Raw genomic sequence first — 26276 nt, forward strand, 5'->3', positions numbered from 1 at the left:
TAGCAAAATCCCTTCAGCAACAGACTTTATGGGTAAATGAAATTGCTTCATCATATATGCTATTCTCTTTCAAGTCTGTCCAATTTTCCAAAAGATATTCTCTATCTGAACCATGAGTTATGGTTTAAAAAATCATACAGTATGTTAAAACGACCCTCAGCTGTATTATTAATCATTTGGATTTGTTTAAAAAACCCTCTTTGTTTCACCATTCATGTTTACTTTTTCCATTTTGCTAAATTGGATAGTAAAATACCACATGAGAGTTTGTAGTTTCACTTGTTCACTCTTGCACAATACTTCAAAAACTGGGCTTGAAAACGCTTCAGGGGGATATTTAAATCAAACATTAAAGGATTTTTTTTTAAAAAAGATATCTTCTAATGTTCTGTTAAAAGTAATTTTTTCATCAGAAAACCTTATTTTTAACAACAAAATTTAAATGACTTAGAACTACCCCCTTGTGAACAGAAAGCCTATAGAAATGTGTGTTCTTATTATTCCTATCACCTTCTGCCTCCCTCCCTGCTTCCCTCTTATTATTTTGTATTCATTAGTTGAATTTTGTCATAAACTAGATTGCAAGCTCTTCAAAGCACAGACTGTCAGCCAGATCTATTAAAGCTGGAAGCCTCTGCATCTGTCTTCCCCCACCCCCAACTGGCTCCCAAGAAGCATCTTCATTCTCACTATTGAGAGAGCTGCTGAATAAATCTGCCTAAAAGTACAGTCAGCTAGTAATGGAGCTGCATCCTTTGTTTGGGGTTTCCTTGCTTCTGTCAGTTCAGATCGCTCTGTGTTAGCAAGCTAGAATGCTGTTTTCTTCCTTGGAATCTGAAAATGTGTTTATGATCTCTTAGACATGGTCATTAATAAATATCCAGCATGTCTCCTGGCACTAGCATTGTCTGTTCCAAGACAGCATATTGTGCAAAGGCACAGTACCATCTATACAAGAGCATAAGAGCCTTAACAATTAGGATGGCATTGGAAAAAGTTCTGTCATTCTGGAAGATGACCAGACATAATCGAGATGATCTTGGGCCATGATCGAATGCATGGGATGAGAGTACAAACAAAAGAGATAAGGCATAAGAAAATAAAGGTAAATTAAACTCAAGCCATACAAAGCTTGACAGAATGTACCTTTAGAAAAAAGAGAAAATGTAATATAGATGAAAAATGTATCATATAGATGATAACACCAGGGCCGGCTCTAGGCACCAGGCACCCAAGCACATGCTTGGGGCGGCACCTGGTAAGGGGCGGTGGGGGGAGCGTGGCGCGGCATTCTGTGGGGGGGGCGCTCCGGTGGTGTGGCGCGGCGCTGGGGGAGCGGGCTCTGGTTGCGCAGGGCTCGGCGAGGGGGCGGCGCGGGCGCGGCGCTGGAAGGGGGTTCCGGCGGTGCTCGGCGGGGGGCGGGGGCGGGCTCTGGCAGCGCAGGGCTCAGCGCTCGGAGGGGGGTGCGGTGCGGGAGGGGGGTTCCGGCAGCACTTGGCAGGGGGCAGGGGCGGGCTCCGGAGGCGGGGGGCATCGCGGGGCTCGGTGCTCGGGGGGGGGTTCCGGCGGCACTCGGCGCAGGGGGGGGCGGGCTCCGGTTGCGCGGGGCTCGGCGAGAGGGCGGCGCGGGCGCGGCGCTGGAGGGGGGTTCCGGCGGCGCTTGGCAGGGGGCGGGGGCGGGCTCCGGCGCCGGGGGGCGTCGCGGGGCTCGGCGCTCGGGGGGGGGGGTTCCAGCGGCGCTCGGCGCAGGGGGGGGCGGTCTCTGGCATGCGGCGGGGGGGCGGTCTCTGGGGGGGGTTCCGGCGGCGCTCAGCGGGGGGGGGGTGGCGCGGCGCTCGGCTGGGGAGGGGCGGCGCGGCCCGGCGCTCGGCGGGGGGCCTAGGGGGCGGCACTTTTTTTTGCTGCTTGGGGCAGCAAAAAAGCTAGAGGTGGCCCTGGATAACACCAGTCTTGCCTGCTTTGGAAGACTGATTTCTAAAGAGAGTTTACATGTGCATGCAGTCTCCAGAGCAAAGGAGTTCCACAGGAGACTGTGAGAAGGTAACCAGAAACTGCCTTTGCAACTAGAGGAAAAGTAACTGGTAGAAATCAGATGATGAGCTGAGCTAAAGTGGAAAATTAGATAAGTGATGAAAGCAGCTTCTACTCTAGGCACAGCAAGCAAGTTTTCCCATTGTTGCTAAAGGAGCACAGCTTATGTTCTAACACTTTAATAACTACAAAGTGACCTATGGCTGCATTGTCAGGCAACTTAAACATACTTTTTAAGTCTTACTATTGGTTTTCAGTGCTCCCTCTTGAAGCTTGAAATTGAAACTTGTTCCTTTCTCCCACTGTCTCTTCTTATGTGTATACAGTCACACTTGTTTCTTCTTAGTAAGGTGGCTCATAAATGCTGGGCTGTTGGTTTTGATTTTTTTTTTTTTTTTTTACGAAAAACAGCACTGTATCATTTGGGGGGGGTGTTGGTAGGAAATGTATGGATTTGACAAAAAGAATAAGAAAAAGAGAGAGAAGTTAACATTAGTGCCTACCATCTGTCAGACTCACAGTGCTCCATTATGTTGAAACAGGTTCAAATTCATCCACTTACGTTGTGTGGGAAAGTGTGACGTGCTGTTAGTTTGACAGTTCTGAATCATTCCAACAACTAAATCCCAGACGAAAGCAGTGAGTGACACTGCACTACACGAGCACCAGAACACAATATGTGGTGAGAGAGATGTGCACAAGCTCAGATTCCATCTCAAACTAACTCCTTTCCAATTAAAAATAGTGATGAGCCAGAGCCATGGAGTGAAATCCTGACACCACTGAAGCAGTGGCAAAATAATGGCACTGAGACTTTATCCAGGATGTTCAGAGGTGGCTAGATATTCCGCGTTCTAACTCAGTCACTTACAGCGGGAGCCTGTTTGTATCTGGGCAGAATCTGAATTTCTTAGTGGCTGAGGGTCTGGATTTCTGGAGCTGGTTTTTGATGCTGTTAATATTTAATGGCAAAATACATATATAAGGGTATGTTAATATGACTTCATCATACAGCTCAAAAATTATATCCCCTCTCAATATGTTGCCAATTTAAATTTGTTTTTGTACATGAATAAAACAAACTCAACCACTGGCTCTCGTTCCTGCAACTAGTGTCATTCCACATCACAAAGCTATGTCACTATCCTTTCTTTTTTTTATTTTTCTTGTCTCCTTAATATGAAAACTAATAAATTCACCTGCAGTACTAGAGAGGCATAGAGGAATCCTGTTTAAAGAATCAAATTAAGCAAGCCCCATTTTGATCCTTACACCTGAATGGTCACTGTGTCCTGAGCAGATAGCCTTTCCTGTTTTGGTATACATCAAAGAAAATCTAAAGCAAATAAGGGCAAGCACCTCAGTGTGGCATACAGGGAGTGAACTAAGGACCTGGATCTAAAAGCATGGCTGTGCAGTTTAGTGGATAGAGAACACAGGGCTGGGACTGAAGATATTTGGGTTCTATGCCCAGTTCTGCTACTGGTCTTCTGAGGACCTTGGGCAAGTCACTTTGCCTTTCTGTGCCTCAGTTTCCCGCTCTGTAAAATGGGGGTGATGATACTAACCCTCCTCTGAAAGTGCTTTGTGATCTGTGGATGAAAAGTGCTATATAAGAACAAAGCATTACTCTACTTCTTGAGCCAAAAGGGGGGTTAATTCAGAAGCTGCAGCCAATATAAACTGCTTTGTGAGATGTAGGCATCAGAAGGAGATAGAGCCACACAGGGGCTTGATGGTACTCATTGCAATCAATGGTAGAGCTTCCATTGCCTTTAAGTGCAGGATCACACCCTGTGTTAACTGAGTTTCAACACCACCAGTGGAAATTGCTTTTAGAAAGCAATGTTTGGTCTATAAAGGGCAAAAAACACGTTTGGTGCATCAATCCCACCCCTCCAAATCCAACCAAGTGGGAGCAAAGCAGGGGGAAAAAAGCTGTGTGGCACAGCAGTTCAACACCCCCTGGAAGGTGGCATTCAGGGTGATTGCCCTGCTTGCCTGCCCCTGGAACTGCCCTAGTTGTCTGCCCCTGGAACTGCCCTAGTTGTCAACTAAATAGTTGTCAACTATTGACTAAAAATAAAGCAAAATAAAAAAGATGGATTTACAGAGTAGTCATTTATTTTGGCTAGCCTGCTGTCAAACTAAGAGCAGATAGTAGTGGAAAATAGCTAATAGAAAGAAGTCTGTAATGCTTGTTATTTTAGCCTTTTTAGGTAAGTTCACTAGAATTCATCAGCGCTTCTCTTTCGGGGGTCAGTCCATCTACTTTAGCAACTTTTTGTGAGTCATCTGTCTATATAACCATTTTACAGGATGCCATGTTATTCTGGATTGTCATTCTACAGTCACAGACCACTAAAGTAAAAGTGCATGCTACTGCGTGGGACCATAGACAAACAAGATCGTATTTTCAATATGGAATTGATAGTATTGTCCTCAGAGTATTTTAAAACACAATTTGCAATTTGTAATTGCCCTCGTTTCTAGTTGTAATTGTACTAGCACAGCTACGTCCAGTGGCTTACTTGCTAACGATTGCACAGTTTAACGCTACAGGTAAATTAAGAAATATAGTGTCAAATTGCACCACTTGGGCTGTTGTTTCACTGCAGCACCTCTTGGAACACACTGCAGTTCTATTCTTGCCAGCAGATGTCAGTAACGGGGAGGGAGGAAAAGGAGATGAAAAGTAAGCCTGTTGTCAGCTGAGAACAAAATAGCAACATGGGAGCATTCCTCCAGTAACAGGGTGCTTCAAAATAACTTGTAACCTTACCCTCTGCTGGGTTAAACTAGTACAACAGGGAGAGATACCTGTGTTGAAGGGATTTAGAGGCAAATAATGGTTTCAACTTAGAAGTATTCATAACTGAAGGCCTCTCAGCACATTTATAAAAAGAACAGCTAACAGCATATCTGTAGGACACAGGGTAATATGTCCGAGTCAAAGGGCTGTATCTTTGGCTTTGGCCCTTCTGCATCCAACACAGCAAAGGAGGAGGAAGCCTGTAAACTACCTTTACTCTTTCCTGATTGCGGTGTCTTTGGGTGCCAATCTGTGTCCAAAGATGTAATTTAGAGCAGTGGGATTGATGAAAATTGATCATAGTAAGGACCAAGATCAGCCCCAAGAGATAGAGTAAGATGCCACTGAGGTCCTGCTCCCAACTAGAAAGAGACAGCTTATCAATACATGGTGGAAAAGGAGAAATCCTGCATTTGAGCACAGGTGAACTCAGGAAAGTATTTGAAGCAACTGACATGGAAGTAGAGTGACACTAGATCCTGCCAAGCTGAGGGACTGAAGTCCCATTTTATTTCTCCTCCAATAAGTTCCTCAGGATGTGTGTCTGTGCATGAATGTCTTTAGAACCATCTCTCTGAGCGCTACACATGTTTTCACAAGGTTTTGTTTCTCTGGTTGATTTGGGCTATTAATATTCAATTCCTTTCAAATGGCAGTCATTTCTGTGAGACTTTGCCTTTCAAATGCCAACCGTGAATCTCTTTGAGTGAGTTGGCACAGGCAGTACTTGTTTTACTGAAGCGCATTCTGAAGACCCAGTGGAGCTATAGTATTTGCTATGCAGTTATATTAACTGCAATGCATCCATCTCAAAGACTTGGCTCTGGAGGCATTGGAAAGAGAAGGATGAAAGGGCATAGCCTTTATATATGTAAAAAGGAACAAAACTTTCACACACATGGTTATTGGACTGCACTAGCTTGCTAGTATTAAAGGCCTATTTTACAAGTATTTTCTAGGAAGCCATTCTATTCATTTTTAAAATAGATTCAGGTAGAAATCCAGAAATTGTGCAAGCCAAAGTTTTGCAAAGATCCTATATGCTTCACAGTTGATGGAGGTGATTGCCATTCCCAAAGGAATAAAAAAAAAAAAAAATACTACTTTCCAGTTTTTAAGAACCTTATAACAATTTTCCCTTTAAGGAAGAAATGTTAAGATTTGAAGAATGTTAACCCGATGAAATTCAAGCATGAGGCATCTGAAAACGTATTATAATATAATTTATACTTTACAATTACACTATGCTGTAAGTCTTTATATTTTGATTCAGGAAGCAAGTCTGACCTCCTCAGGTGATAGCTAGAGCAAGTAGCCAAAGACCAGAAAGGGTATGAAAGAAGCGACCTCTGAATTTGCACCAGGTTTGCTGATATTTTGGATCTCATCCTGGGGGGTTCTAGATACCCTTAACTTTCACTGCAGTCTGCATCTCTCAGGATTAGTCCCTTTGTTAACTAGGTGAACCACATGAAGATGGGATTATTATTACAGCTGGTCAAAAAATGGAATTTCCTTTGTGCAGAAAATTTGGAGATTTTGAAGTCTGGTTTCATACTGATTCAGGATGAAAAGTCAAAATCTTAGAATTTTTCATGAAACAAAATATTTATTTTGTTTTGACTTTAACAAAATGTGGGGTTTTTTTGAGTTTTTATTATAAATAATATGACAAATCAAAACAAAGTGAAAATGAAACATTTTGACTTTACTGAAGCCAAACATCTCAATAATTTCCATGAAACTTCAGACCAAATGCACACATTTTCACAAAATGTTGTGATTTTGCCGTGTTGGCATTTTCTGATGGAAAACAGTTAAAATAAATATAAATTAATGGAGATATCCCATCTCCTAGAACTGGAAGAGACCTTGAAAGGCCATAGAGTCCAGAGTCCAGCCCCCTGCCTTCACTAGCAGGACCAAGTACTGATTTTGCCCCAGATCCCTCAGTAGCCCCATCAAGGATTGAACTCACAACCCTAGGTTTAGCAGGCCAATGCTCAAACCACTGAGCTATCCTTCCCCCTGTAAGAAAAATTTTTACCAGCTCATATTAGTATACATATTTTTGAGGAGCTATAACCTGAGTGACCAATACCATGCAAGTATTAATGAGACAGGAAAACCTCAGATATGTAGTGTCTGATTTGTGTTTATCTGGCTTTCATTACCATAGCATCTGAGAGCATGAAAACACAGCTACATATTCTGCGAATACTTAAGGAGGGCTGCCAGTAACAGAAGTATGTTCTTCTGTTTATTCTATAATCATTATTTTCCTCCAGATTTAGTTATCTCTGGGCCAGGTTGGTCGTAGGATGTGTCTGGGGTGGAAGGAAGGTGCCTTTCACCCCTGCTTACCCTACGTATATAGCCAACATATTAGGTGGCTGAAGTGAAGGAAACTTTGTATTGGGGTCAGTAGCCCAAATGTGATAGGTGGAGAAATGGTTTGTAGTGCAACACTTTGGGTATTATTTGTGGGCTAGAATGGAAATGCAGATGATGATGTAGTAATGTGATATATCTGGGTGTCAACAAGTGGTGTGGGATTAGCTAGAGGATAAGATAGAATTAAGTTTGTTTTTGACACCGTAATTTAGAGTTCCTGAGTTTTCAACAGATTTTTGTTTTCTTTTTTTCTTTCTAAACTATTATGTGCTAAAGACTTTTTTCTTAAATAACTGACTGGTGATTTTGGGAGACAGTTCTGGAATGCCCCACTTGAGACACCTCACAGGGGCTTGATAGGGTTGCCAGTTTTGGCTGGACATATTCCTGGAGGTTTCATCACCTGACATAATCTTTAATTCCTAGAGACTCCAGGACAATCCAGGAGACTCCAAGCCTTGATTTTCCAGAAGGTGGGTGCTCAGCACTTTCAGAAAATCCAGCCTGGCCTCCTTCTGGTGTTTGCAGTGAGGCATTCAAAATTTCAAGTCAGCTTTGAACATGCTGTTCACTGTCTTCAGGAAAGCAACTGCTTTTCTTATTTTCAATTATTATGTTGCATCTGAAGATGATTCAAACAGTTTTTGTCTGCACATGAAAAGATCAATTATTTTGAGTCCTGAAAAACACACTTACCTCGAGGCCCAAACATATAATCCACAAATGTGTTTATTTCCCAGTCCAAAGCCTTCAGCTGCTCCTAGAAAGACACGTGACAAATTGTTAGCTCATGCCTCACATAGAAAATACAATACAAAAATAAACCTGCAGAGAGCCTTTTTACACACAAGTGTCTCAAGGTACCTGACAACAATCATCCACATTTTAAAAAAGTGCTCTTTTAACATGAAAAGATTTAGGGCTATATTCTGCTGTGGCTACACCCACAGCTCCCGTTAATGCCATTAGTGGAAATAGCATGTACCTACCACAATAGACCCCTGAGGAAATAAATGCAATTTAAATGGAGATTTTAGAAATGAAAATGAGCAAGCCTTTAAATGAATCTAATCTGTAACAGGTGCCTTTTAGTGTTTAGAAAGTACCTTGGCCTTCTTTGAACCCCAGCAATGCTTGCTTTTTTAGTTTTTCCATTAAAATCTATATTTGAGAAAAGAGCAGTCAGTAACCCTGATCTGCTTTATGAAGCCACCTGGCTGTCAGCCACACTGTGATTGTGCACTAGTTAAATGTATTGATGTTCTGTTTTGAAGAGGGAAGATTTTTTTCCCCACCTGCAAAAGCTACATATTCCACATCCTTAGTCCCTCATCACCACTATCTGAGCATCTGAGTTACATTATTGCTAATTTGAAGAAAAGGGACTGAGGCAAGATCCAAGTTAATAGAACTACTTTTATTTATCCCAGGTGGTCCAGAAGTCTTTGGCAGAGTTGGGAATTGAAGAGTGCTCTCCTGAGTTCTAGTGCACTGCCTTAATTAGAAGGCTATCCTTTTCACACCTATTGCTTCATATACTCCCATGCTGTGCAGTCCAAACCCTTGCAAGAGATCATAATCTTGAAAGAATAGGGGACCAGCCAGCCAAAATGTTCTGCTGTGCCCTCTGAATTCTCCTGACAGTTGCACAGCAATGCTGTACTGCTGCGCTATTGTTTTGCTCTGGAGGAGAACTCCTTAAGTTCTCTACCCGCCAATGCATTTGCACATCACAGGGCAAGATTTGGTTTACTCCAGATGTTAAAAATGAATAGGCTGGTTATTGGGAATAAATGTGTACCTCTCTGCACTCATCTTTGCACATAACTTGCTCCAGGTCTAAGAGAAATGTCTCAGAAGGGGACAGGTTTTGCAGCACCTTGGGGTGAAGAAATTAATCTCTACAGAATGCTGCTTGGTTCGTCTGATCTCAGTAAAACAAAACCAGAACAAAAACCAATTTCATTTTTTAGTTTTATTTTTACAAATGAAGGGAAAGGTTCCAATCAAAGGGATCATTGAGATAAGACAAATCTTGTTGCTGAGAAGTTTAGCTTTTCTGAAAGGTACTTGATGGGGGGCATTAGAAATTGGCATCTCCCCATAGAAAAGATACCGATACCAGCAGCCAAAGTTTTCCCTGCAGTGAGCTGGAAGTGACCACTAAAGTTGGAGGAAAGTTCCATCCCGGTCTGGGGCTTTCTGCTGAGATTGCCAGCAAGGTGCCCGCTACAGTGGTGGGTTATGAAACAAGAGTTGTCTGCCAGAAATTTATTCTGAGACCAGCAAACTAATTTTAAACAGGCATCACGACTGAGCCACCACCGTTTAGTCAAATGACATAGATTGGAAACTCTCACCCATCATATCTCTGAGCTATCCAGTCCCCCTGTTTGTTTAAAGTTTTATGAAAGGGAAGATTCGGCCCGTTTTCATTTGGAAAATGCCATGCTAGCTCCCATCAGTGATCTGTTATACTACCATGTCAAAAACAACGAGGAGTCCTTGTGGCACCTTAGAGACTAACAAACTTATTTGGGCATAAGCTTTCGTGGGCTAAAACCCACTTCATCGGATGCATGGAGTGAAAAATACAGTAGGCAGTATATATATTGCAGCATATGAAAAGCCGTACCAAGTGTGTGTGTGTGGGGGGGTCAGCGCTAACGAGGCCAATTCAATCAAGGTGGAAGTGGCCTATTCTCAACAGCTGACAAAAAGGGGTGAATATTAACAGAGGGAAAATTACTTTAAATTTGTTAGTCTCTAAGGTGCCACAAGTACTCCTCGTTCTTTTTACTTTTTGTAGTGACCCAGCCACTCCCACTCTATTCAGGCCTAATTTGATGGTGTCCAGTTTGCAAATTAATTTCAGTTCTGCAGTTTCTCGTTGAAGTCTGTTTTTGAATTTTTTTGTTGAAGAGATGCTACTTTTAAGTCTGTTATTAAGTTTCCAGGGAGATTGAAGTGCTCTCCTGCTGGTTTTTGAATGTTACAATTTTTGATGTCTGATTTGTGTCCATTATTCTTTCGCATAGAGACTGTCCGGTTTGGCCAATGTACATGGCAGAGGGGCATTGCTGGCACATGATGGCATATATCACATTGGTAGATGTGCAGGTGAATGAGCACTTGATGGTGTGGCTGATGTGATTAGGTCCTATGATGGTGTTCCTTGAATAGATATGCGGACAGAGTTGGCAATGGGGTTTGTTGCAGGGATTGGTTCCTGAGTTAGTGGTTTTGTTGTGTGGTGTGTAGTTGCTGGTGAGTATTTGCTTCAGGCACTACTGTCTGTAGATTAATCTGTTTTAAAACACACACACAAGCATGGATTTACATGATGTATAGCTATTGACATTACAATACAAAGTGCTTGCATTCATGATCAGATTATGTAAATAATGTGTACACATTGTGAGTAATATCATTAATATAAATTCCTTTTATATTTGAATTTTGTAGGCAAGTCTACTTTAGGCTGCATTTTAATGAGAATTACTGACAGACTGAATTCTTGCAACTACTTAGATGAAAGAAGAGGAGAGTAAAAGGGAGATTTTTTTTTTTTAAAGATACCTGCCTACTTTCGTGGGCTAAAACCCACTTCATCGGGTGGTAATTTCATAAATCAGAATGCACTACTACATTTAATTATCCATGCCTAAAAGAAGGGTTAGTGTATCAAATAAAGAAAAATCATAATTGATATGTGCATTGTAAATGAAATACATTTGTAGGATCACATGTGTTTTTTGCATTTGTAAGTGATACTGTGTTTTTGTACAGGTGCAAAAGTGAATGAGCTAACTATGAAAATATCAAGAAGGATATTGGTACCAGCAGCTACACAGACCATTTTAGTGGAAGAGACAGAACAGGAGAATTATGCTTCTCTCTTTGTCTCCCTGGTTTCCACACTTCTTGACCATTTTAGCCCTTAGCATATCTCTGAGCTATTCAGAGGCTGATGTTTTGCTGACCAAGTCCTATGCATGGACAAGTTAAACAAAAAAATACATTTTATTTACCTACTAGGGGAACTACTTTGAAAAATGACTGAGAAATCAAAATAAAACTTTCTAAAAAGAAATCAGTAGGCCATATGGCTTCTGGAAGAACTCTTCAGTGATTGCTGTGGAGATATAGTACAACATAGCCCATTGTATGTAAAAATACAAGAAAATAGAAACAGTCTGCAGCATAAACATTTGTGTTGCTTGTCTGCATTTCTGGCAAATCATTTCTATGTCTCTTATCTGCCAAGAAGCTTGAGTTACCAGTCGCGAGATTAATATAGATTTTATTTTCTTCCCTCTCTTTATAGGACACGACTCTGGATATTGGCACTGTCATCAATTTTCTCACTCATTTCTCACCCCTCTTTCCCCTTACCCCACCCCCAGAAAACCCTTACTGGTGTGAACAACTGAAAGGATGAAAAATTGCCATCAAATGACAATATGCAACGTACAGATTTCTCATGAGGTATTTATTTTTGCAACAGAAGTGGAAATGAATCAGTAGCAATAAAATGTGCTTATGTGATATGTTCATGCTGATTATATTTGAAACATTGCTTCAAGGTCAGTCAGTATGGGGGAAAAATCAGTCTTATACTTGCCTTACATTTACACCTCTGTCTCCTGGTTGCCTTGGTTTCCTGATCAGTATTACTATAAAGGCACCATGAGCTATGCAAAAATAATGCACATACTGTCCATACAGTATAGGTTTTATATAGAAGAATAAAAAATAGGAACAGTTTGCCAATGAACATCTGTTCTGCAAGCATTTTACCATCAAACACTCTAGATTGGAAACTCCTTCTCTGCCTCTCTGGCAGGGCAAGCTGGAGGAAAAATATATAGAAGTAGCTATGTCTTGGGCAAATGTAAACACAAAGGGTTCTGTTTGCCCATGGATGCTCAGGAATAGAAGTATCCAAATTCGACCTGTCTGTCACTTCACCTTGAATGGTCCCTTACAATATGTTTAGCATAAGTAGTTAGGACAATCTGTTTGATCTTGTATTTAGCTGTGACACTCTGAGTACCTTTCCCAGACCCGAAGAAGAGCTCTGTGTAAACTCAAAAGCTTGTCTCTCTCACTGACAGAAGTTGGTCCAATAAAAGATATTACCTCACCCATTTTGTCTCTTGAAGTTATGAGACGCATTCTAACAGGATTGACCAGCACAGATGTATTGGATAGCTTGATTATCAACTTTATTCTTAGTTCTGCTTTCTCCTTTCTCTTACGTAAGTTAAGTATTACGTAAGAAGTTAATAAATACAATCATGAGCAGCATCTAGTGTTGCTAGCTCCTTTTCCTCTCACCCTGGCATTGGTTTACAGTTTCCTAATGTATGGTTTAGTTTGTGTGGTTTAGTAGTTTCCTAATGTATTTAAGTCCACCAAAAAATAATCCATTTCTTCCTGCTCAGCTGCATTAGATCTAAAAACATAACCTTGTAAGAGAGAGCCTGAATTTCAGAATATATTTGAGCTTGCCTTGATTTATTGTTAGCAATTTGCTGTCTATGTTTTCAGAGGGTGCCATTCAGTTTTAGCTCAGAAGAGATTACACTGCCACACAACTTTTTGCTACCAGCCAGCTGTCTTGATCAGTTTTTAAAAAATCTAAGTAAAAATGTTGATCATTTATGTCAGCTTAAATTGAGCCCTCTTATAGCAGCCTTAAAATCTTTACACTGGGCCCAACCGTGAGCCTAAGCAAAGCCTGAATAAACTGGCATTTGCCTCTGGGAAATAGGAGGGCATTATGGAAATATATTCCTCACCCCAGCATGGAAGTAAGGCCAAGGTACCTATGCAATTGGGCTGCATCAAGTTACTGCTGGATATGGAATTATGCTTATATCCCCCTACTCTGTAGTGAGCTATACAGACCCATATTAGGGATACATTGTGCAGCATACCCCAAGCAGTTTGTGGAGTCTCTTTGTGGGAAGTATCTGTTGCTTTGGTCCCCCTATGCAGTAGACCCACCATTTTCAAGATGTTGTTGGCCCGTCAGTGGGCATCTCAGACTAGGTTGTAAAGGAATCTGGGTTTCTATTTTTAATGGCAAGTCTTAAAGCAATGCCATTAAAGGTATATTGATCTCCCGGCTCATTTCACAGCGAAAGCAATATTCTATTAAATGCCTGATGCTCTGGCTGGTATCACATAACCAAGAAGGATGGGATCTTTTACGTGTTCTTGTTTTCAGTGTTGGTCTCATAAGGTTGGTCAACACAAGAAACTAGTGCTCAAAGCAGGCCACCAACCCTATCACATCTAGTGCAAGCAAGAACAGATTTAGGAGCACTCTGATTCACTCACACTGGGCCTAGAACTGTTACTCAGAGGAGTAATTCCTACCTATTTGAGAAGGTCCACTGCCTTCTCAGGGGAGTAAGGAGTACTTATACGGCCTCAGTCGTGAAAGATTGTGAAAGATTGCACTCCCTGCTAGGAGCACAAGCTGGAAGGGGTTTCTTAGTATAGATCTTCAGATGTGCTTTCTCTTTCTTAAATTTATTTGTATCATCTGCTAGTCTCTGTTCTCCAGAGCCTCTTTTTTGCTGTATGACTTTTCTTAATTATGTCACATGGTCCCACTCTTGTGTTCCTTCTTAAAATGGTCCAGGTGCTACTAAAGTGTAGGGTAATGAAATAGTAGTATTCCTTCCTCTTGATAAATGTCCCCTTTTTTCTTTGGAGAGTTAGAAACTTGCCTTACTATGCAAATGTGCTCCTTGGATTAATGTAAACAAAATCACGTTATCCCTGCAGATTCGCTACAGGGCTCCAGTGACTGGTGCTACATTTGCAACTTCATTGTTTCAAATACCTATTTTTAAATTAAAATTGGAGTGGCAGAACAGTAAGCATATTGGACTCACACATCTTTTCACATCTGCAAGCCAAAGTTTTAGACTCATCTGGAACAAAACTTGTGACCACAGGAAAAAATCCCTGTGCAGGGTTTCAAGGACTAATCACTGACAGAACCCTGGTTGGAGTGAGGGGGTGATCTCTGGTAAGCTTATTACCACATTTGTAGGTTTTTAATATGATTTCTCTGCAGGGCTGGCTCCAGGGTTTTTGCCACCCCAAGCAGCAAAAAGAAAAAAAAGAAAAGAAAAGAAAAGCAGCGATTGTGATCTGCTCTACCATCGCTGCTTCAGTCTTCGCGGCAATTTGGCGGCTGGTGGTCCTTTGCTCCGAGAGGAAGTGAGGGACCCGCCGCTGAAGAGCAGGATGTGCCGCCCCTCTCCGTTAGCCGCCCCAAGCACCTGCTTGCTGGGCTGGTGCCTGGAGCCAGCCCTGTTTCTCTGTAATGCCTTTATTTTAAGAATAAATGTGTTTGCTTAGAAAGAGCTGTGTGGCAACTTAGCTGTGACAAGCACACTGTGTACCATCTCTGAGGAGGGAAGCAAAACCGACCTGCAAAAGCAGTCTGTCTTTTGCTGAAATACCACCATAGAGTCAGGGAAATGTGTAGGTCTCCACCCAAGCGCGGTGACTGTGGGGGAGCTGGAAGCCTGAGAGCTGGGGCCTTTACTGGATAATGAGGGGGAAACACAGGTGCAGTTGCCCTGAACGGTGACATTCAACAACCTCATCACCTAACTTGGAACAAGTGGCAGCCTCACCTGAGAAAAGGCAAGGAATTGAAACAGGCATGTTGTTGGAAAGAGGCATGCTTCCCCCTTCTGCAGCCCAGCCCAGTTTCCACTAATACTTGTGCCTCTCTGTCAGTGTAAGTGGAAGGGAGCACAACTCATCAGAGCTATTGGCTGTAGTAAAAGTTAGTCAAATTCTATAGCATGTTTTCTTGAGGGTTTGGCACTACAGGATCCCACCCTTGACTATAACTCAATACATATAACACAATACATATAGCACAACAATAGTACAGTGTATTTTGACAGTAAGAAAAAATCCATGTAATTTAAAGATTGAAATATATCAGTTTCCTTTAATACAACAGAAAAACTCAAAGGAGTAAAAATACTAAACCAGTGCCTTTACTACTAGCAACTGAATGAATGTATAAATGAGTTTAGCTTCTGAAAATGGCTCACCATTTCTCATAAAAGCTCAACACTTCTATTTCTTCCTGCCAGCCCCGTCACCCCCATGTGTGAAATGGTCATAAATGTGGCATATCCAAGAAGGGCCATGGTTTTTTTTTTTCTTTTGGCAAAGAAGCAGCAGCGACCACCCTCCTTGATACAAGCCTCTTTGGCTCAAACTGGAGCCACGCAAAGAGAAGCATTAGTAGCTCAAGCAGATCACAACCTCCCCACTGCTGGGGGGCTCACTGTGCTGGCTAAGGAAAGGGAGTCAACACGTGTGTGGGGGCACATTGGTTCACATCTCCCCCCCGATTTCTGCCAACGTTTATGTGCCCTTCCCTGAACCCCACTGCATAGCACCAGCACTTTTAAATTGTGCCACCCCACTATCAATAGTTATGCATCATCTCTGCTGGTAGGATTTCTATGGAATGCCTTTCAGAAGCTAAGCCTCCTCTTTCCTGGAATAACCTCTGAGGAAAGCAGCAGTTGAAACACTGCTGAGATATGAATTTCCCTCCAGATACAGCAGCCTCCACAGGTGCTGGGAGCTGCAAAGTATAGGGTTCAGTATCAGTAGAGGTCCATCTAGCCCTTAACGATAGGTGTGAGCTGCATCCAGGCTGCTAACATTTGTTCATTAATTTCACAGACCTGAATCTATCAGGAGTTAGTGATATATTTTTATATGCTTTTCTAGATCAAAATCTTATGTAATGGTAGAGCGCTCTCTCTCACACACTTGATTGAACCTGTCATATTTGTGAGATATGCAACAGCTGATGATAACCTAATGTAAGGAAAAAACCCAAACGTTTTAAAATCTCCTTTTGAGTTTCCTCACTTTCCTGATCCTAAAAACTTGTCAGACAAAATGAAGATCAAACTATAAGTGCTTTTGAGCCATTTTTTTTTTACTCTATCAAGAGCTTTTCCTAGCCTTAAACAACAACAACAACAACAACAAAGCGCACACCATACTCCTATTGTTGCAGGACTTCGTTTCAACAGTGTTACAGCAGAGGATCACTAATTGCCACAATTCTCGCTTCCTTTTGAACTGATAAAACCACCTTAAATGTATCAAACTCCAGCCGCACATGAGTGGAACCATAAAGTCCCACATTGTACCGCTAATTTTATACTAGCAAATTCAAGAAATGACTTACTACTTTAACATGGTTGAATGTGTTAAGTGACTTGTGCAGCAATTTGTTTCATGAGTAAAACACCTGAAGCCATTCCCCTTGCAGCCTGAGGTAGCTCCTCCCTGGCTTGTACTAGGGCTGACCTCCTGTTGGCTCTGTAAGGGCCCTCCCCTGAGGGGGGAAACAAGTGAGCAGCTTCCAGCTACAGAAAAAGGAGGAGCAGGGACTTCAGGGGTGGGCTGGTCTCTGTAGCTGGGAAACACTGTGCAATAAATTTTGGGATAATAAAAGGAGGGATTTAGGTAGGCAGAACCAAAAAACAATAACCCATGAGTAGCACTCTCCCAGTTAAAGCAGGGTAGCTCAAGCTCCTCAGCTGATCGGAAGGATATCATATGAGGAGAAAGGTGGTTTTGCAAATAGCCTGGACTAAATAATTTAGTTGCCCAAGTTGGAATCTGACCAGAACTATGAGGCTAGCACTCTTGATTTAGTGTCCCTGGATCAATTAGGTAATCTTTGTGTCTTATTTACCTCATCCACTGAGGGGGAACATAACATTTACCCTACCTAACTAGGGGTATTGGGACTACTAAAAGTGTTTTGTGGTCCTTTGCCCAGAAAGTGCTATAGAAATGCCAATTATTACTAATATTTATATTACATGTTTTAAAAATAGCATAGGCTCTTTAGTTTCTAAAAGTGGTCAGCACTTCAGGTTTGTGTCTCTGATGAAAGACCAAAGTTAATAACCTGGTATAATCATTGAGACAGATTAGGTAATGTGGGATATTGAAAATTATGTTAAAATTACAGGCTATCCCTTTTAATCAGAAGGGGGGTTTCCTGGCCCTGCTTGCAGCCTAGGGCACTCTGTAAGGAAGTGTGAGATCAGAGTCAGTCTGCCAAAGGCCAGCCTAGAGCAAGGTGGAGTGAGTTGTCTCTCTCTACCTTAGGTATCGGCCTGCTTTTTCTCTGTGTGTTAATGTTCTGGATTTTAAGAACTAAAACAGTGCTACTGTTTCTGGAAGGTTGCGATGCATTTATGTTTTTATGTAACTGCTCTGAGTATGCCCTGAACATATCACATAAGATAGAGCTCTTAAGCTTCTTCATCCACTAACTACTACCAGGTGTAAAATTCCAACCAAATCTCTGGTTTTCCTTTTTGAGCCACAAATACAGTTCACACACGGCAACTTGTTGGAGAAAGAGAAAATGCAAAGTGCTTGTCTTCTCCTGTTTTCTTAAAAAAAAATGTATTTAGGTTAGCTGACTCAAACCTACCCAACTTGTGTGAGTTATGAATTGCCACGTTACATACCCCATGTTCTTAGTCCAATACTTAATTTGCAACACTAACACAGCTGGGAAACTGCAAGCCATGCTTGTACAGTAGTTAGTGTGCTATGGGCAGATGACTTGTGAACCACTAATTAAATCACAAATGGCAAAATTATAACTTTCCACTACAGCTATGCATCACTACTGTCTTGTAGTGGGTATGCTGAGGGCAGAATTTGGCTTTCATGTCTCATGGATCTGAGCTACATTCTGCAAAAGAAAATCTTGATGTTTATGGCTAAAGAAGGGAGAAACATGGCAGTAAGAAAAAAATGTTGTTCAAATCTTTGGGTGATAATAAGGGGCCTAATTTTACATTCCTTTGCACCTTGTGCAGCCAACCATTCATGCAAAAAGTGTGTGCAAAGTGGGTGTAAGAAGCAAGCCAATCACACTGGTAGCTATTTTTACACTCACTTTGCGCCGGTGTAAATAATGATACAAGAGGCAAGGCAGAGGAGAATTAGATCCTAAGAAGCAGAGCAATATTTTTATCTACCTGGTGAATGAATACTGAGACTTGCCTGTCAATATTCAGCTAAGCTAATTTCTGGACACACGGTCTTTGTGTTTGCAGACTTCACTCAACCAACCATGAACCATTATAAACATTTGATTGTGTTAGTTCCTCACATTCAATATATCAACCCTAAGTTTTGACTTTATTATCCATATCATTGTCAGATGAAATTTGGCAGGAAGGGCTATTGGTTTTATAATGTGACTAATTCACTGTTTTTTTTAAATGCTAGAAATAGTAAGTTAGAGAATTCTTGTGCTATTGATTCATTGAATAATATGTAACTAGAGTATGAATGAAATATTTGCTGTTGCTCTCAGTATCTAATTAGACCATAAATCCTTGTAGATACGTGCCTTAGCTGTTAACTGATTGTATTATCTTCCTAACTGATTTTTTTTCAAAGACCAGATGATGACATTTTCTCTTTTATGTGGAAAAAATTACTTTCCTGTTGCTTCTTGCTTTTATTGTTTCTAAATTTGTGTAATGTAATTATATTGTATATTTGATGTTCTCCATTCCTATTGTTTTACTGCTAAAGTTACGAAATGAAAAATATTAATCATTAATGTTAGACATAGCAATCACATCACCCAAAATAGGATCTCATCTGCCTTAAATCTCAGACATTATTTGACAAAACAAAAGAAAAGGTATCATCGTTATGGCCTAATATGGTATATATGTCAAATAAGTATTTACAGCCCTAGTAGCATATCTTCATAATCTATCCACTTACTTATTATTAGTGTGGCAAAATGAAACGGCCACCAAAGCAGATTAATGCAATCCTTTTAAAAGTAATCCTACTCTAGTCTACCTACTTCATAGTGGAACATCAGCTTAACTTGTAATTATAGAAGATTTCTCTGGGCAGCATCTTAGATGTGGCATGTCAGTTCTCAAGAAAATGGCAGCAATTATTAACTTAAAAAAACCAAACAAACTCTGTAACCACTACTTTTGAATAACAATATAACATCAGTGATTATATATAGCTGTGTCAATGATCATATTGTGAGTGTGTCTCTGTGTGTATCACTGCATTGGGATGAAATGGGGGGAAACAACAGTCAAAAATGAAAAGGTAGGTGAAAATTCTGCCTAGTCACACCTGCCTGAGTTAATGGGTCACTTTCTCAGAGAAAGGGATAGTCCTTTGGCACTCGCCCTGGTTAGAAGAAGGTTGGATAAGAGAAAGTTCTTGCATGGAAAATAAGGGTACCTGTGCTACAACTGAAGAATCAGAGCAATGTTTTTACAGAAAGGATAATTTTGTTATATTCTCCTCTGAATTAGTCTGTTCAACTCTTGTTGGCTTCACTAGGAGTTATGCGTGCTCACCAAAATCAGAATATACACCTACGTTTGCCTTATGAAAGTTTAATCTATTTTCAAGCAGCTGGGCTTAATAACAACATGAAACTAGCTAAAATGAAGAAACAGTACTTAGAAGTTATCATTACACAGAAGCAATATAGACAACTGCATGTAAAGAGGTATGGCATGGAAACAACTCTGTCAAAGTAGTGTAGATTAATTGCTCATTCAAGAGTTGTGAATCAGATTAATTGCATTTGGAACATAATAGTATAAAATATTTCCCTGTTTATGCATGCTGCACCCAAAATGTGCTTAATGCCTTAATGATAAATAATACACACAGTCCCTGCCCCAAGGAGCTCACAGTCAATAGTGTGGCTTAACATGAGGAATAATAGCAATAAACAATGTGGGAGGTGAGATGGAAGAAAAGGGTAACAGCAACAAGATTAGGATGTGCTTAGTTTCCTATGTATGCTACATTGTGTCTAAGTGGTTTGTGTCCCACCCCCCCTTATACATATATAGAGAGATTTGGCTTTCTTGCTGTTGAGATAACTTTATCATATAGAATAATTAAAGCACGTGGAATATAATGTACTTTTTGCAAACTGACATACACGATTCCATGTTTAATTTCTCACTCTCAACCTTGAAAAGGAGGGATGGGGGAAACAGGACACATTAGTTCTAGCATAGTGTGTATCTTTTCTCAGTCTTTCACTGCAACACATTTCAGACATAAGAGGCATAGTCGATGCTAAGCTTGTACACAGGACCCCTACGCTAGTTAGACAATGAACCTTAAAAAAAAAAATGAACAGCTTCAGTTTTCCCACAATTCCTAGTAGTGCAATGAAACAAAGGGGACTCTATGTTTAAGAACTAGGTTTTTTGGTTGCTGTCCCAGCTCTCTGTAATGTAACACTGTGTCCCCAAGACTAGGATTAATGTACAAGAGACTACCCCTCCTGTTACAGTCGGGGAGGATCATAAAGGGATTTCCTACCTCATGTTCCCTGACTCTGGCTCCATAGCTAGCACTGAATAATTTTGTCTGACCTTAAGCAGCCTGCTCTAGTGTTGTGGGTACAGTTCTTCTACTGCAAGCAAATGGCAACGGAAAGGACAAAAGTATTTGAATCGATGTGGCTAGAATTTCCAATCCCTCTGAACATATATCCATGTCAGGACTTGCTTCTTTCAAGTTTCTGCTACACTTTTAATTTATGCTGACTGTAGTTAAACAATGTTTCATTATTCCTTATCCTGTATTGGAGACAAATTTCAGCAGCCATTTAGAAAGCTCTACACAGCAACTGCTCAGAGACTTAATCACTAAAATGTTAATAAGCTGAGTTCACAATAAAGCAGTCACTTTCTATGTACACAGCCAGCACTGGGACACTGTGAAAGTATCACCTTGATTTGGCCGTATGTCCACAAATCTGGAGAATAATGCATTAACCCTGTGCACCTACCTAAGACTTGGGTTTTAACTTCACTTATCTTGTTTTGGAGTATTTTAATAACCCAGGAAAGCCTTTAATCACTCACACAAATTGCTAGCTGCTTAATTAACACTTCCTCCTACAATGCTAATTAGCCTTAAAGACATCACTATGGGAAAGAAAACAATGTTAATAGACTGAAAACAACCAGTGGACCATATAATAAGAATTAAAAACTGGGTGAGAGCTGTTTCAAAAACAAAATGTTGAAAAACTGGGAAATATACATGCAATTAACACCTTGCTTTTCTGTCCCAAACCCAATTATTATTATAACTTATTCACTTTAGGATTCATGAAAAATGTATTTTAACCAAAAGTTATGCAAATAATTGTATTTATTAAAATGCATGCAGCATGACATACTATTTGCTATATCTATCCACTTGTGAAAATGATTGGTAATGTGTTCTGAAGTCTAGATTTTACTCAGCACTATTTATTTTCCTGGTTATAAAAGATTTCAAAAAATGTGCATCGCTTAATATGTGCACATTAGAAAGGTTTAAGGCTTATTTAATTAAACAAGGTGCTTAGCTACTATGGTGATAGGCACAATACAAAAACCTAGAGGGATGGACTGATGCATACTGTGACAGACAAGACTTAAATTCACAAGTAATAATAATGGGCCTGATAGTATTTTCACACTGTTTTCAGACTTGTGCAAATCCACTAAGGTCAACAGAATTACTCCCTCATTAAATGGTATAAATAAAACCTGAAACACACCTAATGTGCCACACACTTGCATTACATCCTGATCACCATCATTTTTTTTCTAACAATGTTAAGTTTTCTAAAAAGTCACCTGTGTGGCTTGATCCTGAAAACCCTTTGTGCACAGAAACCCCATTGAAACCAGTAAGAGTCCTGTGCAGGTAGGTCCTAGAGGACAGAGTCCTTTTTGAGTGTCCTGAGTAATCACAGTACTGTCAGTCCAAAGTGTGTGAAAACGACAAGTCAAGCCCCCCAAATTCATTAGATTTTACAAATATAATACATCTTTGGGTGGGGGGGGGGGGTTACTTTCTGGTTTCCTTGTCTCTAACCATCACCCAAGATCACATTTTCAAGCTTTTCCCTGAAACCATAAGGGCTAGAAATTTACTTGTTTAAAAATGAAAGCAGAAATTCTCACTTAGTTACATCATAATGCCAGGAGCTGAAGCTTTAAAAATACACCAAGTATCAGGAGACTTGTAATAAACCACAAGAACTGGCAACACTGCAGCCAACAGTAGCCAGTGTTTGTTTGCTTTCTGGCTACTTTTTCAAACTCCAAAACAGTTCCTCAGTTAATCCAGTCTTAAAGCTACTGAGCCAAATTGTGTCCCATTTTATTCCTCTTGAAACCACCCTTGACATATTTGGGATTTGTATCCATGAATGGAGAGTAGAATTGGGTCAATTAATGTCCCCAAAAGTACCTTGGGTGAGATTCTCAAAGGTATTTAGGCCCCTACCTTTGAGGATCTCACCCACTGGGTCTAAATCTGTCTTGACATACATCCTGGGCAAAACCACTGGAGTCAATAAGTTAAACAGAGTGTAAACTAGGCAGAATCTACCCCAATATGTTCACTTTCCTGAACATGAACAAATAGCTGTGGGTTACATGAAGCAACAGAAACATGGTGCTGAGTTACACAAAAGGTTATTACTCAAATATATTTAGGTGCATTTTAAAAGTGAAAGAATCACATGAACTCCAGAATTTAAAGAATTTCCAAAAAAGATTTGTTTTCATAGATTCTTAGATTCCAAGGCCAGAAAGGACCATTGTTATCATCTGTGTAATTGAGTCCATAGATCTTCCCCAAAATAATTCCTAGAGGATATCTTTAAGAAATACCTCTAGTCAATTTCAAAATTGCCATTGATGGAGAATCCACCATGATGCATGGTAAACTGTTCCAATGGTTAATTATTTACGCCATATTTTGACTCTGAGCTTCAACTTCCAGCCATTAGATCATGATATACATTTGTCTGCTAGATTGAAGAGCCCATTATCAAATATTTGTTCCCCACATAGATACTTATAGACTGTGATAAAGTTACTCCTTAACCTTCTCTTTATTCGACTCAAGGAGCTCACTCTATTTAGCTTATCACTGTAAGACATGTTTTCTAAGGCAGTGGTTCTCAAAGCCGGTCCGCCGGTTGTTCAGGGAAAGCTCCTGGCGGTCGGGCCAGTTTATTTACCTGCCGCATCCACAGGTTTGGCCGGTCGCGGCTCCCACTGGCTGCGGTTCGCCTCCCATTGGGGCCTGCAGGAAGTAGCATGGGCCAAGGGATGTGCTGGCCGCCCTTCCCGCAACCCCCATTGGCCTGGAGCGGCGAACCGCAGCCAGTGGGAGCCACCATTATCCGAACCTGCGGACGCGGCAGGTAAACGAACCGGCCCGGCCCGCGAAGGGCTTTCCCTGAACAACTGGCGGACCGGCTTTGAGAACCACTGTTCTAAGGCAACATTATAAGGCATGTTTCCTTTAATCATTCTCATGGCTTCTCTGAACCCTCTCCAATTTATCAACATCCTTTTTGAATTGCAGGGACCAGAACTGGATTCAGTATTCCAGCACCAGTCATACTAGTGCAAATACAGAGGTAAAATAACCTCTCTACTCCTACTCCAAATTCCCATTTATGTATCCAAGGATCACATTAGCCTTTTTGACCACAGTGTCATTCTGGAAGCTCATGTCCACCTGATTCTCCACCATTACCCCAAAATCATCTTCAGAGCCACTGTTTCCCAGGAGAGACTCCCCCATCCTGTAAGAATGGCCTACATTCTTTGTTCCTAGATGTGTATATATTTACATTTAGCTATTTTAAAAGGCATATTGTTTGCTTGCACCCAGCTAATGAAGCGATCCAGGTTGCCCTGTATCAGTGACCTGTTCTCTTCAATATTTACCATTCTCCCAGTTTTTGTGTTTGCACACTTTATCATTGATGATTTTATATTGTCTTCCAGGTCATTGGTAAAAATGTTAAATAGCATATGGCCAAGAACTGATCCCTGCCAGATCCCACTAGAAACTCACCCATTTGATGATGATTTACCATTTACAGTTACATTTTGAGACCTCTCAGTTAGCCAGTTTTTAATCCATTTCATGTGTGCATGTTATTTATATAATTCTAGTTATTTTTAATCAAAATGTCAAACAGTACCAAATAAATATCTTACAGACGTCTAAGTGTATTATATCAATGCTATTACCTTTGTCAACTTAACTTGTAATCTCATCAAAAAAGATATCAAGTTAGTTTGACAGGATCTATTTTCCATTAACCTATGTTGATTGGCATTCTTTATATTAGTCTCCTTGAATTCATTATTAATTGAGTCCTGCATTAGCCACTCCATTATCTGGCATGGGATTGATGTCAGACTGACAGGCTTATAATTACTCAGGCCATCCCATTTGCCCTTTTTAAATATTGGAACAACATTAGCTTTTTTTCATGCTTCTGAAACTTCCCCAATGTCCAAGATTCAATGACAATCAACATTAATGGTCCAGTGAATGCTTCAGCCGGATCTTTTAAAACTCTTGGATGCAAGTTATCTGGACCTGTTGATTTAAAAATGTCTAACTTTAGTAGCTGTTGTTTAACATCATCTCAAGATATTAGTGGAATATTAAGAGCATTATCATCATCATATGATATGATTACTGTGATGTTACACCCCCATATGATATGAATATGGCATAACTAAGATATGCTTTATGGAAGATGGGTTGTGTGAGGTATCATTGGAAAGGTTATGATTTACTGAATGTGTTTATCCAATTTGTATGCATGTATCATTTCTGTATCTGAAGTTAGGAATATTGTCTATGTAACCATTACAACTGTGTGGATATGTGCTTGGGAAATGCCCACCAGACAGTAATATCAGCCTTAATGAACCATTAGGAAAAGACAATGAATCTTTGAAGATGTGGATCTCCCATCTTCCCTGGAGTTCCTTCCTGTGGACAGTGCAAATAAACCTTGTTTCATGGTTGCTTTGACACTACAAGGTCAGGTGATAAGGTCACCTGGTACAAAATACCACGTTGGACACCACTTATACTTTTACACTGGAAACAAAGGCTTCCCACCTTATGTAAATTCTATTTAAGGCTGGGAAGGAAGGCATTTAGGACTCTCCCTCATTGACTGCCCAGGAAGGGAGACTGCTAAAAACACTTGGAGGGAAAGGCAGGGTTGAGTCCAGGATGAGACAGAGGTCCAGTCTGTAAAGAGAAAAAACTGGAACTCTAAGCTACAGAAACTCTGCAACTTGCCTAGAACAACATTGAGTGTGAGAAATTACATTTTGCAACTTGTTTCTTGAGTGTATTAAGCTTAGTTTGCATGTTTTGTTTTATTTGCTCAGTAATCTGCTTTGTTCTGTTTGCTATCCCCTATAATAACTTAAAATTTACCTTTTGTAAAACTTTTAACTTGTTCATTTCAAAACCCAGTTTGTGCAATTCATATCTGGGGGTTGGAGGGGAGGGGCAAACCCTGTGCATATCTCTCTCCACTTTGGGGGGAGGGGGCAATTTTTATGAGCTTGCGTTGTGCAGATCTCTCTATACAGCGCAAACAATATTATTTGGGGTTTACTCCCCAAAGGGGGTGTGCTCGTGAATGCTGGGTGAACCTCCGAGCTGAATCCTCTCACACAGAGCTGACTTCAGTTTGTGTCTGCAGCTGGGTGAGGCCTTACCTGTGTGTGTGTGCTAGAGAAGCCTTGAGGGCCTGGCACAGCATAAACAGGGTGAGGAAACCCAGGCTGGTGGAACAGGTGGGCTCAGTGAGACCCCAGCACATCAGGTGGCATGCCAGATGGGGGGGTCCAACCTGTCACAATTATCATCATCTGTTTTTCCCCAAATACAGAACAGAAATATTTATTGAACACCTCTGCCTTTTCTGCATCTTATCTTTATTGATAATTCTACCATTTCCATAGCAATGGACCTATACCATTGTTAGGAACAAAATAAAACAAATCCTAATTTATGTAAAAAACCACCTTCTTAATATCCTCAAGTCTGCTGGGCATAGATAGTTCCTTGTGTCCCTTTG

General features: G+C 40.8%; 1 protein-coding gene across 2 annotated transcripts in view; it reads right to left on the bottom strand.

Moving 5' to 3' along the window:
* The window catches only part of ELOVL2 (ELOVL fatty acid elongase 2), a 98560-nt gene that overhangs the window by 48903 nt on the left and 23381 nt on the right, over positions 1–26276 (bottom strand). For both annotated transcript variants that reach the window (XM_065584957.1, XM_065584956.1), the window contains exon 2: positions 7934–7997. In XM_065584957.1, the coding sequence (XP_065441029.1) occupies positions 7934–7997 (64 nt within the window). The remainder of the gene's footprint in view (positions 1–7933; positions 7998–26276) is intronic.

This window comes from Chrysemys picta, chromosome 2, assembly GCF_011386835.1.
Source record: "Chrysemys picta bellii isolate R12L10 chromosome 2, ASM1138683v2, whole genome shotgun sequence".
NCBI lineage: Eukaryota > Metazoa > Chordata > Testudines > Emydidae > Chrysemys > Chrysemys picta.